This window comes from Rhinolophus sinicus, linkage group LG01, assembly GCF_036562045.2.
Source record: "Rhinolophus sinicus isolate RSC01 linkage group LG01, ASM3656204v1, whole genome shotgun sequence".
NCBI lineage: Eukaryota > Metazoa > Chordata > Mammalia > Chiroptera > Rhinolophidae > Rhinolophus > Rhinolophus sinicus.
This window is the reverse complement of record NC_133751.1, coordinates 180,406,347-180,420,703: the sequence shown is the minus strand read 5'-3', so window position 1 is coordinate 180,420,703 and position 14,357 is coordinate 180,406,347. Positions and strand designations below refer to the sequence as shown.

Here is a 14,357-nt window from a genome sequence, read left to right as displayed (position 1 = left end):
AGGCAACCCATAGAGTGAGAAAAACTATTTGCAAATAATATATCTAAAAGATTACTGTCTGGAATATATAAAGAATTCCTACAACTCAAAAACAAATAACCTGATTTTTTAAATGGGCAAAGGATATAATACACAATTCTCCAAAAAAGATATACAAATGGCCAATAAGCACATAAAAAGATGCTTAATGTTACTTATCCTTATGAAATCGAACTCAAAACCACAATAAGATACTACTTCACACCCATTAAGATGGCTATTATTAAAAAAAACAAAAAACAAAATAACAAGGATTGGTTAGGATGTGGAGAAATTGGAACCCTGTGCATTGCTGAGGGGAATATAAAATGACACAGACTGCTATAGAAAATAGTATGACGGTTCCTCAAAAAATCAAAATTAGAATTACCATATGATCCAACAATTTCACTTCTGGATATATGCTCAAAAGAACTGAAAACAGGGACATGAACAGATATTTGTACACCCATGTTTAAAGCAGCAGTATTCACAACAGCCAAAATGCAGAAGAAATCTAAGTGTCCGTCAACTGATAAACAAAATGCAGCATATACATATAGAGGACTATTATTCAGCTTTGAAAAGAAAGGACATTCTCATGGGAATGTAAAATACAGTATGGAGAATATAGTCAATAATGTAAAAACTATGTATGACATCAGATAAGCACTAGACTTAGACAGGGGATCACTTCATAATTATATAAATGCCTAACCACTGTGCTGTACATCTGAAACTAACATAAAATAATATTTAATGTCAACTATAATTAAACATATATGAATATAAGTACAGGATGTAAAGTACAGTATAGGGAGTATAGTTGATGGTATTGGAATAGCTATGTGCAGTGTCAGATAGACAGTAGACTTACTGGGGTTATCACTTTGTGAGGGGTGTAAATGTCTAATCATTATGTTGCTTTATATACATGAAACTAATAAAAAACAAACATCCAACTATGAATTCCAATTATATTGAAAAAAAATCCTGTGGTGTTAAAAGTAAATTAAGATATTTTCAGACAGACACAAAAATAGTAAAAATAAATAAATAGGTGTGTCAGGGAGTGACAAACTAAAAAGAATAGAGGGGGATGAGTTATGTAGGTATCTGTGAAGAGAATAGGTCAGATCAGGGAATAGGAATGCAAAGGTCCTGAGGCAGGAGAAAACCTGCTGAGTTCTGGAGAGCAGCAAGGGGGTGGGAGGGGGTCTCTGTGTGAGCAAGGGGGGAAAGAGTAGGTAGTCAGGCCGAGATATGACAGTTGGCCAGATTGAGCAGGTTCTTTCAGGCCTTTGTGGTGACTTTGGCTTTTACTCTGAGAGAAAAGGAGTCATTGGAGAGTTTTAAGCATAAGAAGGACATGAGTGAATTAGGTTTTACAGGATCATTCTCAAAAGGGAAAGGGGGTGGGGGAGGTTAAAGAGGGTAGAGGGGGTCAAATATATCGTGATGAAGGAGACTAGAATTTGGGTGATAAGCACACAATGCAATATATTGATGATGTATTATAGAACTGTACACTTGAAACATATAATCTTATGAACCAGTGTTACCCCAATACATTTAATTTAAAAAAATTCTGATACATGCTACAACTTGAATGAACCTTGAAGATATTATGCTAAGTGAAATAAGCCAGTCACAAAATACTAAAAGGAATATAACTACTATATGATTCCACTCATATGAGGTACTTAGAGTAGTCAAATTCATAGAGGCAAAAAGTAGAATGATGGTTGCCAGCGGCTAGTGAGGAGCGGGAAATAGGGAATTATTGTTTAATGAGTACAGAGTTTTAGTTTTGCAAGATGAAAAAAGTTCTGGAGATGGATGGTGGTGATGGTTGTACAATAATGTGACTATACTTACTGCCACTGAATATACTTAAAATTATTAAAACGGTAAATTTTATGTTATATTTTACAACAATAAAAAAGTATACACCTTATAAAGCTGTGAGGAATTTAAAGTGAGATGAGTGTAAAGTGCTTAGAATGGTGATGGGTATAACAGGTTACATCAGTGTTAGCCATTATTATAAATATTCTGTATCTGTTGTTTATACAAGGGAATGGAGTACATCAAGCCTAAAAAAATAGGCGTCTACTGCATCATATACATAACTTACTATATGCACATGTTACATATAACCCACATTGATTTTAGTGAAAATCTAATTTGCTTTCCTAGAATTGTAAAGGATTTTAAGGGATGTATTGGAAAACCCATATCCCTTTTTTTAAAAAATTGCTGTTAAAGCAGGAGAGATGCTTCTTGTCTTTGGAGCGTGTGGAATCTTCAAAATCAGGTCCTCTAGGAGTTAAGAGTGGGGCTTTGGAATCAGCTCCACAACTTAGGTGTGTAACTCTGGGCAAATGAATTAGCTTCAAGGCCCAGTTTTTCCTCCTACAAACTAGAGGTAATGCTAGTACTCAGCTCAAAGGCTTGTGCAGGCTGAGATTACAGAGCTACAATGCCTGGCATGCGCTAAGCACTCCATACGTTTTAGATATATTGACAATACCTTTGACCTCATCATCAAGGTTGACCCATGATTTTCTCCTGATCTTTCCTACTTCTGGGTTTATTAAAGGCTCCAAGCACAACTGCTCAGGAGATGCTCGCATGAAGGATATGAGGCAAAAGGAATGCAGTCAACTCACTCTTTCTCCTCTTTGTTGCTCTGGTGCCTACTTGACACTTTGTTGATGGCCATCAGAGCCCTGGTCACTTCTTAGGGACACTGTCAAACAAGTAGCAGGTTATTGATCAGGACTTGCCCAGGGATGTTCATCCTCCTGATCTTTGGCTAAAAGGATAATTTATTATTCTTCCTACTTTTCTCTATTTTTCTATTTTGTATGATGAGCCTTTGTGTTTAGGAGGGAAAAATGAACTTTATTCAAAATACATATTTCTCACAATATGTAATATCTTGATAAAATGTAACCTGAAGGTACCTTCATGAGTTGGACATTGGGTGAAAACACCAACTAGAGTTGAGTGTCTTGAGTATTGAGATGTGGGGAGAAATGAGGCAATATAGAATGAGTAGGGATATATTCAGTGGAACAAAAAGGGTGACAACACTCTCAAATTTAACCACATTTGTAAGAGAGATGGCAGAAGCAATACAATCTTGGTGAAATCAGCTGTAGTACTAAATCCTGTTTATCCTTCAATGGCATGGAGACATGGAATGCTCTGTGAATTAAAATTCCAAAACAGATTATTTTTAATGCGTCATTTAGTCAATGTTCCATTGTTAGAAGCTGAAGAATTAAAGGCCACAAGAAGTGTGGTTTTAACTTTTGGAATGTTTGAACAATATTTCCTTCTGTTAAAAAAAAAAGCAGCATATAGAAGTGTGAGAACTCTGACATCTCATCTCTTTCTTGACTTTGCAATTACCTCTGCTCATTAGGAAGTTGGGTCATCAAGAAAGTTAAATAGTAGGTCTACATCGAGCTATAAAGCCCAGATATATTGCCACATGCGTGTCACTAGATCCATATATAAAAATGGAGATGATGTGAGATGCTTTAAAAATGTAATTGCACCGTCCTGTGACAGCCTCAATTCTTGTAAGTCTGAATGGAGCCTACTTTTGTTGGTTTCCTGATTCCTGGTTCAGCCAGGATAGATATTTCTGTAAGCAGCACTACTTTATTCACTAACCACCACCCCCTCTTTCTTCCCTCCCCATTTTGGCTTTTTTACTGTGAGTATAGTGTTTTTAACTCTTGAACTATGCTATTTGGACAAAGAAATACCCTGCAGAACAGATGGTGTGGTTATTAGTGGGCTCAATTTACAGCACTGTTTCTATTCCATTTCCCTTCCTGATCCCACCTGGCTCTCTAGGGTCAACCTTGCTCTCTCTTTCACTGTCTAGGTACCTCTTTCAAAGCCACAGATTTTTATTTTTTAAAAAAATTCCGCAACTTAAAAAATAATGTTTGTTAGAAAGATATCATGAATAAAAACATGATTTATAATCCTATCCACCATGGTTAAATTTTGATGTGTATCCTTTTGCTTGCAAAACTAATTTTCAAAAATGAGTTTATATGGGGCAGCCGGTTAGCTCAGTTGGTTAGAGCATGGTGTTCTTAAAAAAAGTTGCCCGGTTGATCCCTGCATGGGCCTCTGTGAGCTGCACCCTCCACAACTAGATTAAAACAACTACTTGACTTGGAGCTGATGGGTCCTGGAAAAACACACTTAAAATAAATAAATAAATAAATGAAAAACTTTAAAAAAATTGAGATTATATTAGAGAAGCGATGTTTTCTATACTGCCTAGTCTCAAATTTTGGTGCAATTATCTACCTGGTTGTACAACCTTGAGTGAATTACTCAGACTTTCTGTACTACTTCAACTTCTTCACCTCTAAAATGAGATATTAATAGTACATACCCCCAGGATTCATAGAAAGCATACATGAGTTATACATGGAAAGCACTGAGAACAGTGGCAGGAACATAGTAAATACTCAAATAATGTTAACAGGGGTGGCCTGATGGCTCAGTTGGTTAGAGTGCGAGCTCTGAACAACAGGGTTGCTGGTTCAATTCCCACATAGGCCAGTGAGCTGTGCCCTCCACGACTAGATTGAAGGACAACTACTTGGAGTTGATGGGTCCTAGAGAAACACACTGTCCCCAGTATTCCCCAATAAAATTGAAAAAAAAATTTTAACAAACATTGGTATTTTTATTATATGAATATTATTTTGTAACCTGCCTTTAACAAATACACTGAATATTTTCTCATGTTATTTATGACTAAGACATGACTTTATTGCCTGACCCAAAATCCAGTATATGACTGTATCATAATTTATTTAATCAATGTTCCATTGTTGGACATTTATTTTCAATATTTTGTATAGTAATGAATAACGCTGTAGTAAACACTCTTGTGCATAAATCTTTGGGCACATCTCTGATTTTTTCCTGAGGCAAATTAGTAAAAGTAGAATGCTGAATTAAAAAGAGTATCAGCTCTTCTTAAGGCTTTGCCAAAGTGCTCCCTAGAAATGTCATGCGAATTTGTGTTCCTAAAGTATTAGACAGCTCATTTCCCCATAGCCTTCCCAGGATCAGATATTACGACTTAAAAATTTTCTTGCCAGTCTGTAGTTTTCATAGTCAGATGGTGCTCTGTAGTTTCCAGAGCTCTCCTCTTTTCAGGTGCTCTTTTTTTTTTTAAATCCCAAGCCCCTTTTGGGTTGTTTCTCCTCTTATTTTAATCTACTATGTCCTCTATCATAAACTCCTCCCTGTTACTATTCCCAACCTTTTCTTTCCTTTCTGATTTCTTCATACCATTTCCCCTCTATCCATTTGGTTCTGCTTTGTTCAGGTATGTGTTATAAATCTAGTAGACGAATAGAATACCACAGGACAACAGGAACTCTTTCTTTCATGGTGCCCAAGTCTAACCAAAAATGAAGCCATCCCCCTAAAAGACTCATCTCCTTTTTAAAGCAATAAGATCCCTGTGGCATGAAATATTTAAACTATATAGATAAGTGTCTGAAAGCTGTGGAAGGTATGCTTCCTCTGGGCAGCAAGTTACCCTACATATCACTGTCCAGCTGGGGAAATAGAAACCACTCTACGTATTTAAACACGGAAGGAAATTAGTCCAGGGAATTGGTTACATGGGTGATTAGAGAGCTCAGAAGCCAAAAAGATGGTAAGGCAACACTGAGATCAGTAACACCAGGAAGCCAGCACCACCCTCAGACTAAAAGATGGAGGGAGGAACTGGTGGTGTCAGCCAGAGGAACCCTGGAGCCACAGTGGGACTGTCTGTTGGGAGCTAGACCACAGAAGTAAGGCAGGTGCTTCTGACGATCACAGGTAGAATGGGAGGGGAGACATACCTTGCTTTTCTCTACTCCCTCTCCAGTCCCCTTCCAATGCCTTCCATTGGCAAATTCGGTTAGAAACCAGTTGACACAGATGTTTGTGAAATTACGTGTAGCCTGCGGTCAACTCCACTGTCATGCAGAGCAGAGTAAGGTAAAGGGTGAGGAGTGGATGTGAGGGACAACAGGCCAAGGCCTGGCTCAGTGACCTCAAGAGGCTCTTCCAAGTCCACAGACAACAGGGCAAAGTACAAAGCATGCTGGCCCTGGAGAGGTAGGCAGTCCCGGGTTTAAATACTGGCTCTGTCATTTACTAGCTCTAAGACCTTGGCCAAGTCACTTAACTCCTCCAAGCCTCAGTTTCCTCATCTATGAAAGGGCGCAAGAAAAACCATATTTTCCAGGGTCAGTGTGAAGATTAAATAAGTTATAAGATAATAGTAAGCATTCAACAATAATTGGTTTCCTGTCACCTAAGAATTTATGATTTTAAGACAAAGGACAATTGGGCATTTGGCCAAGGTCATTAAGGTTTTGAAAGAAGGAAAAGGGGCAGAGGCATCTTTCCTTTTGGAAGTTTTGCTTAGGGTAGGGTAGGTGATACATTGCCCAGTAATGATATACTGAGAGATGAGCTAACAAACATTGAAAGTATCATGCATAATCGATTCACTCACTCCACAAATATTTATGGGTACTCACTATTTTCTGGAAATGATTTAGACATTGTCCTTGCACTCAAGGAGATGGCAACAGATGGACAAAGAGATAAATCGCACTGCATGATGGTATGGGAATGTTTACAGAGGAGGGAGCAAGGGGATGTCTCTGCCTACATAAGTGAGAGAAGACGTCAGTGAGGAGATGACATTTGAGTTGTGTTTTGAAGGATGAGCAGAAATTTTCCAGCTGTAGAAGCACACGTAAAACCATAGAGTCACAAAAGGGCATGGAGTGTTTGGGGAATGGTAAGCTATTCACATGGGTGGGGCCTGGAAGTATCCATAGTCAGGTGGTGGTAAGAACAAGTGGCAGTTGTGGCTGAAAATGGAAGAGAAAGTCAGCATGTCTAGGGCCTGGCATAAGAAGCTAATAACTTTATATCCTGTGGGGAATAAAAAAACAGCAAAAACTTTTAAACTAAGTAGTAACCCACCACCTACAACTTAGAATTTCATAAAGTGACACATCTTCCCAATCTCTCTTATGACTTCAACCGAAGGGCTGACGCACGCAGTTATATAAGGCAGGGGCCATGTATCCATCTCATAAGACATTAGACAGTATGAATCAGAAAAATGAGCACAGAGGTTTTCCCTTAATATTAAATTCAGAATGGAAAAAGTCATTAACTTATTCTGCAGACACCAAAGGGCTCAAGGTAAATATTTAAAATCTTCTCCCTCTCATTTCCACAAAGCCAAGAATATCAGAGATGTGATGCTGCTGCTTGTGGCTATGAGACAGGATTTCAAGGATTCTGATGAAACATCTGCTGGCCAGGATCTGTCTCAATGCTGAAAATGAATTTATGTTACTCTAATGGCAAGGAAAACACAAAATGACAATAATATAGCCCTTCATGATTTTCAGAGCCCATGAAAATAACCTTATCTCATTTTAGCCTTGTGACAATTGTGTGCGGCCAAGAGTACAATCCCATTTTAGAGATGAAGAAATTGAGGTCTGAGAGTTTCCTATTTTCCCTAGAGTCTGAAAAGCACTTATACCAAAGCTACAACTAGTTTTCTAGACATGCAGTCTGGTGCCTTCCTGAACCTGGGCTAGTATTTACCTGTCTCCTTCCATATGCCAAGATGGCTTCTTTGAGGTCCTGAAGTGTGCGCAGTTCCAGATTCAGGCTCTTCTTGTGGCCTTTGGGGCGATAGGAGCCTTTTTTCCTCTTTTCAGGTGCCCATGCTGATATGGCTAAACCTTCTGAGTAGAGAATCAGGGCGCCCTTTCTCGTGCTGAATGTTTTAGGGAGAAAGAGGCTCCACATGGGCTGGTTGGGGTTCCCATCATCCTGCGGTTTGCTGACCAGGACATAATCTTCTGGGGACTTCCAGTTCAAGTAATCCTGCAGTGGAAAGAAACCACTTTGATTCCCTGTGGACGACATTTTTATAGCAAATACTGCTTGTGCAACGTCTTGGACATTTTTTAGTGACTGGTTTTCTCTGAATTGCTCACATGGTGTCACAGAACACAATCACTCTTCTTAGCAACTCTTTTGTTCTCCACATCTCAGAATTAGTAGAACCCAGGGCATGGTTCTATTTTACCCATGAAACTTTCGGGAGAACCACTGAGGCTTGGGGCTTAAATAGGGTAGAGTGTAGGTTACAAGCCAGTTAAAGTTTCCTGGTATGCAGGTAAGTAGTCAGAATTATGAAGGGCAGCAGCTAACTTTGAAATTAGACCTGGACTAGCTGGCACTTTAAAGAGGAGAAAGCCATTCCAACCCATCACTTCGGCTGTATACAGGGAGATTTTCTATATATTCCAGATGCTATGTAACTTTATCTAATTTGGCTATTTATGGGCCTATAAAGTAGTTACATATTTTGTAAGTAAGAAAATGCCATTGGCCACAGAGGTCCTTTGAAATTCTATATGTCTTTTAATATAGCAAAGGTCAAATATCATGACAAACTACCATGACAATGGAAATCTCTGTGTGATCCAAAAATTTTCAAAGTACCCCCAATGGATTTCTTATTTCTGGCAGGATTCAATGAAGTAAAATTTCAATACAACAAGGGAATTTTGCCACCACTTTAAAATCTTCTAAAATGGGAATTTTCTTTTGCCTATATTAAATATGAGTCCAGTGGGTTGAATTCCAGAAAGTTCAAGGAAGCCATTGAAATGGCAAGAAAACACACACAGCATTTCAACCACAGAGCACAGCTTCTAAAGCCCAAACAGCCATCAGCTTGTCTAGAACCCAGGTGGAAATTCAGTCTGAACCAAACCATCTGAATTCTAGATAATGTGGAATCTCCTTCAGTCTAAAGCCAATAAGGCTGTAAGTTGGTATGCAAGAGGAAGGGAGGTGGTCCCAGTGACCACCTCGGTGTGTTAGGCAAACTACCTTATTTTCTTGAGTTTCACCAACGAGGAGGGAAGATCTGCTAGTGATTCCTCCCACCTCACTAACAAAACAAATGCAAACATACATGGCTCAGCCCCAAATGGAAAAATAGAGGATTCCTCCCCTGCATCCCCTGTCCTCCCCCCGCCCCAAATATGACTTTATTCAGCTGGAAAACTCACCTCTGGTTCAAAATAGACTTCTAACTTCTGTTTGTTCTGGACCAACTTCCCATGTCCCCGGCTCAGGATAGAGAGCGTGAACATGTTTTCCCTCTGACCACCCTTCTCAAGGCCAGTTCATCTTGGTTTTGAAGGCTGAAAACTGGTCACACCTCAAGATTTCCTGAGCTCAGCAGGGAGCCCAAGAAGACCACAAACACTGGGCCTTTTATTAAATACATTTTTCCTTCGTACAGCAGCTTCTTAATAACAACCAGCCACACAGTTTAGACAGTGTGTGTCTTTGTCAGGAGAAAAAATAAACCGCAAACCCAACTCCTCAAGCCCTGGATTGTCTCCTCTCAGGGCAGCCCCTCTCTCCCCTTTGCCTGCGCCCTCGTTGTTCCGTGGTCCTGTTGCTCTTTACCAGCCTTGTGCACCTATAGATCTGGGCCACAGCACCATCCTTTTTATTGTGAGCGGAGGTTGTTTCCTGGTTGCTACGGCAGCACAAGGAAAGGAAGTCCCTTAAACCAGCCTAGACAAGGCGGAGACTGCTGAGGGCAGTGTTCAGGCACCAGGGGAGGGAGGGTCAAACGGACAATGAAAGGAGCAGGCTCAGATTTCAAGTCCTGTTTGTGGAGGTGTGAGGGCTGTGTTGGGATATTCATTCTGTTGTAGTACTCCTCTTGTTTTTAAAGTGTCTTCCCCCTTCTGATATGGGAGCCTTTCACTGTCAACTCACCATTAACAGACTCAGAGGAATCCTCAGGGTCACCTGAGGCGACCTGTGATGACCTGTGATGTTTTCCTTGGCTGAGCTCCAGCCTCTCCTCCACAGGACATGGGTCCCTTTATGGTACCTGCTGCTTTGCCTGAGTGAGTGCAGTGTACTGTGGATCTCCAGATTCCTTTATATACCTGGTTCTCATCTGGACAACTCCTATCTCCAGAGGGAGGTTTACTTGGGAGATGTCACAATGACTGGAGGCCACTGCTGGCATTTACCAAGCAGGGCTTGGGATGCTGAATGTTCTGTGGTGTGTAGAACTGTCCTGCATAATGAAGAATTGTCCTACTCCGAATGCTAGTAACACCCACTTTGAGAAACACTGCTGTGACCTGGGCTGCTTGATTCTCCTTGATGCTGACACTGTGAGGACAGGAAGAGGGAGTGGGTGGGTGGGTGGGGCATGTGGGGTGGGAGTAAGAGTGTCAGGGAACAAAAAGACGTTTTTGCTGGTGATCTACAGCCCTTCTTTAGCCTGGAAAAGCAACCTGCCCTGTCATCTATCAGCTGAATCTCCATGGCAGTCTTGTGGGAGTATCCCCTGCTGACCTGTATAAAGAAGTGTAACAGGCTACAGGCCCAGTTACCTTTGAGGTCTCTCTCTGTAGCTGAGACTTTCCCAGGAGGCAGTCTCAAGTCTCATGAGGAAGAAATAGAGGTCATGTTGTATAATTAGGCTGGGTTTCTTGCAGGAAATCAAGATAGTAAATGCAGAGGCTCAAAACTGAAGTTAGTCAAGATCACAATAAATACCATGTCAACCTCATTAGGATGGCTATTGATTAAAACACAATAACTAAACTAAACAAAAAAACAGAAAACAACAAGTGTTGGTAAGGATGTGGAGAAATTGAGACCCTTATGCACTGTTGGGAGAAATGTAAAATGGTGCAGCCACAGTGGAAAACAGTATTTGGCAGTTCCTCAAAAAATTAAACATAGAATTGCCATATAACCCAGCAATCCTATTCCTGGGTATATAACCCAAAGGAAGTGAAATCAAGGATTCAAACAGATATTTGAACATCCATGTTAAGAGCAGCATTATTCACAATAGTCCAAAAATGGAAACAATTCAAGTGTCCATTGACAGATGAGTGCAGAAACAAAATGTGGCATATATACACAATGGAATATTATTCGATCTTGAAAGAAATTCAGACACATGCTACAATGTAGATGAACCTCGAAGACATTATGCTAAGTGAAATATACCAGTCAAAATGGGACAAATATTGTTTTATTCCAATTATATGGCATACTTAGCATAGTCAAGTTCCTAGAGACAGAAAATAGAATGATATTTGTCAGGAGTTGTGGGAGAAGTGGAAAGTTAATGTTTAATGGGTACAGAGTTTCAGTTTGGGAAGATGAAAAAGTTCTGGAGATGAATGGTGGTGATAATTGTATAACACTGTGAATGTACTTAATGTCAATGAACAGTACATTTAAAAATGATTAAAATAAGTGTTATGTTACACATACTTTACCACAATTAAGATCTGAAAAATGATAAAAAAGAAAACAAAAAACTGAATTTAGCACTTTATAATCTGAAAGCTGATTGGTCAGCATTATTGTGGAATGACCTCCTCAGAGCAGGTGAGACAAAATCCTACAAAATGAGGGTTCCAAATAGTTTACAGTTTGCGCCTTCCCTTCACCTTCTCTGCTCCTTCAACAAAACGTTACTGAGAGATTATGTGAGACGCGATTCCTGCTCTCGAGAAGCTCCCAGCAGGTGTGCGTGAACCAGTACCTGAAAGATGATGTGACTTCTGTGATAATGGAGGTGGAGATAAATAGGTGCTCGAGGAAAAGAGTCGGTTGTGTGCATGTGTGCAGCGGGAGATCAATGGTGGTGGGCCTCATAGAGGGCTACAAAGATGGGAGACACTAGAGGTGAGATTTAATGACAGTAGTGCATACTGCGAGGAGGGAAGAGGAATGAGGCTATTGCAGGATGCGTGGATAGGGAAGTTTGAGATCTTTGGGGAAGGGGTAACTTCTTTGGTGGAGCCAAAGCTTCAGGGCAGGTGGACAGAGGTGAAGCTGAAGAGACAGGCCAGCTGGCCAAGACCTTGAAGGCCACATGTACCTTGCGAAGACACTTTGCACTTTATTCTTCAGGTAGGTTGTTTTAAAACAAGGGGGCGACATGATTCTATCTGGGGTTTAGAAAGAGAACTCTGAGCTCTGAGAACAGTGTAAATGATGGATAGAACGAGGGACGCCTATCTCATCAACTTCCAGGTGAACTTTCAGGACCATGCAACCCAGGCCAACCTTTCCTTGGATTTGAATGAATTTGTCAAATAGGTCAGGAGTAATCACCTGCTAAATGGTCTTTGAATGAGACATAGAAGGGGCAACTCCGTACCATCTGCAGTGAAGTATAAATGTGGCTGTTTTGAAAATGCAATTGCTCATGAAACTGAGTAAGGCATCATAAGAAGAAAGTGACAGAGCAATTGGGACACAAGTGAGAACCACCATTGTCAGCCAAAGAATTACTCCATGTTTCTCCGGTAGAAATTCTTCTGAGCTCACCTAACTTGGAAATTACTCATACATGGTGAACTAGGCTCCCAGGAAGTGATCTTTCTGAGTCTACACTGAGTGAGCATCTCACCTGGGAAAATACCCAGGTGCCCACCTGGGCCTCCCAGCACTGTGGCAAGGCTACCAGGCCTCTGCGGTTGTAATCTGGGAGCAGCTAGACCACAGCACAAAGTGGGTCTCTCCTAAATTGTTGTGTTTACATCCATGCTGTTTAATATGGACAACGAACAGATGTACAGATCAATTAATAGACATTTAAAAGCATTTACTCAGTCCCCACAGCAGTTTATGGAAAGTGCATTTAGAAAGCAATTGAGGTTATTGCTATTCTAAAGTGCTTGGGGATCCCAGATGAAAGGCCCCTGTGACTGGAAAGTATTTATAACTCAAGAAGAAACCCTCCACACCCATGTTATATAACACCACCACCATCTCCTGGAATGCCTGACCTGTCAGCCCATGCAGCATGTCTGTTTAAATTACACTGTAAATTCTATAGGGTGGGGACCTTGTTTGTATGGTTTGCAAAGCATCATGAATAACCATGACACTCTGTAAATAAATAGAAACCACATGAAACAAAGAAAAGAGATGTTATTCAATGGCTGTGTCCCCAGTGCATATAGGAATTTATCCCTTGCTCCAAAGTGCTTGAGGTAAATAGATGCCACTCTGGGGAAGTGGCCTGTGGGATAGCGTCAGGATCCTCATGCCCCTTTAAAGGGCAGCGTGATACTGTTTTCTAGGAATGTATTCACCTGCAGGGGCAGCCTACAGCATCACTAGTGTTGTCCTTGTTACCCAAAGAGGAAAGATCAGTGCACAGAGAGATTAAGTGATTCGCACAAAACCTCAGAGCAAATCTGAAGTGACATGGGAGCTTGTCTAAATTCGGGCCTAATCGTGGCCTGTTGTTTATTCCACATCTGCAACAGAGTAGTAGCAACTATTGCTAAGAGGGTAGGTCCTGGCTCATATCCAGCAGTCAGGAAGCTGCTGTGACTGAGGTGACCACAGCGCCTTCTTCAGCCCCGAAGCAGCTGACTGGACACAAGGTCTGTGTCTGGCTGCTGCGATGGCCTCGAAACTCTCCTATCTCCCTAACTTTGCTTCTCTTCTCACTTTACCTTGCAAATTTAGTTTTAAGGGAATCTAGGAAATCACATTTTCAGCTTTTTAATCTCCTGCCCTGGAGGGGAGGTGGAATGAAGGTTAATGGAATAGAGCCATTCACAGTTATCTACCGTAAGCATCCAAGACAAGTTGTATGAGAAAGTCAAAACAGAGAATTTTTAAAAATATGGCCAGTGTATATGACAATAAGCATTGCTTTGAATTATTAAGGCTCTTTCCATTTGTTTGTGTGTTATACTCCCAACTAGACTGTAAGTCTTTGGAAGGTAGGGACTAGATCTTGTAATTCTTAGTACTTCCCATAGCACCCTGTGTGGACCATAATGACTGAATACATACTTGTTGCTTGCTTTTTCACGTGCCCAGAGAGATGTGTTATGATCTTTGAGCCAAAACGAAAGATATATGAAAGAAGAGATTATGTGAAAATCTGTTTAAATAGCTAGTAGTTTGCATATAGTACAAAGCTTAGAGCCACCAGGTTAAAGACTGATCAACAAAAAATTGGTTTTCATAGGCTGAAAAGGCACCAGGAGAATCAATGTCAAAGACAAAGCCCTCTAAACTTTTTAAAAAAAACACAGACTTGCTGAGGATAAGTTACCTGGTTTGTTTGGAGACTAGGGCTAATTTCTCATGCTAATTTCCTCTCAGTAGGGACTCTCTTGTGTAGTAGATGGTAAGTCACTGGGCTGCACAACCAAACA

At 40.5% G+C, this 14,357-nt stretch overlaps 1 protein-coding gene across 5 annotated transcripts in view; it reads right to left on the bottom strand.

The window, feature by feature from the left end:
* The window catches only part of KIAA2012 (KIAA2012 ortholog), a 94,754-nt gene extending 85,097 nt beyond the window's left edge, over nt 1-9,657 (bottom strand). For all 5 annotated transcript variants that reach the window (XM_074340240.1, XM_019726826.2, XM_019726824.2 and 2 more), the window contains exons 1-2: nt 9,186-9,657; nt 7,702-7,986 (exon numbers count right to left, since the gene is read on the bottom strand). In XM_074340240.1, the coding sequence (XP_074196341.1) occupies nt 7,702-7,986; nt 9,186-9,269 (369 nt within the window). In that variant the 5' untranslated portion in view covers nt 9,270-9,657. The remainder of the gene's footprint in view (nt 1-7,701; nt 7,987-9,185) is intronic.
* Nucleotides 9,658-14,357: the final 4,700 nt, after the last annotated feature.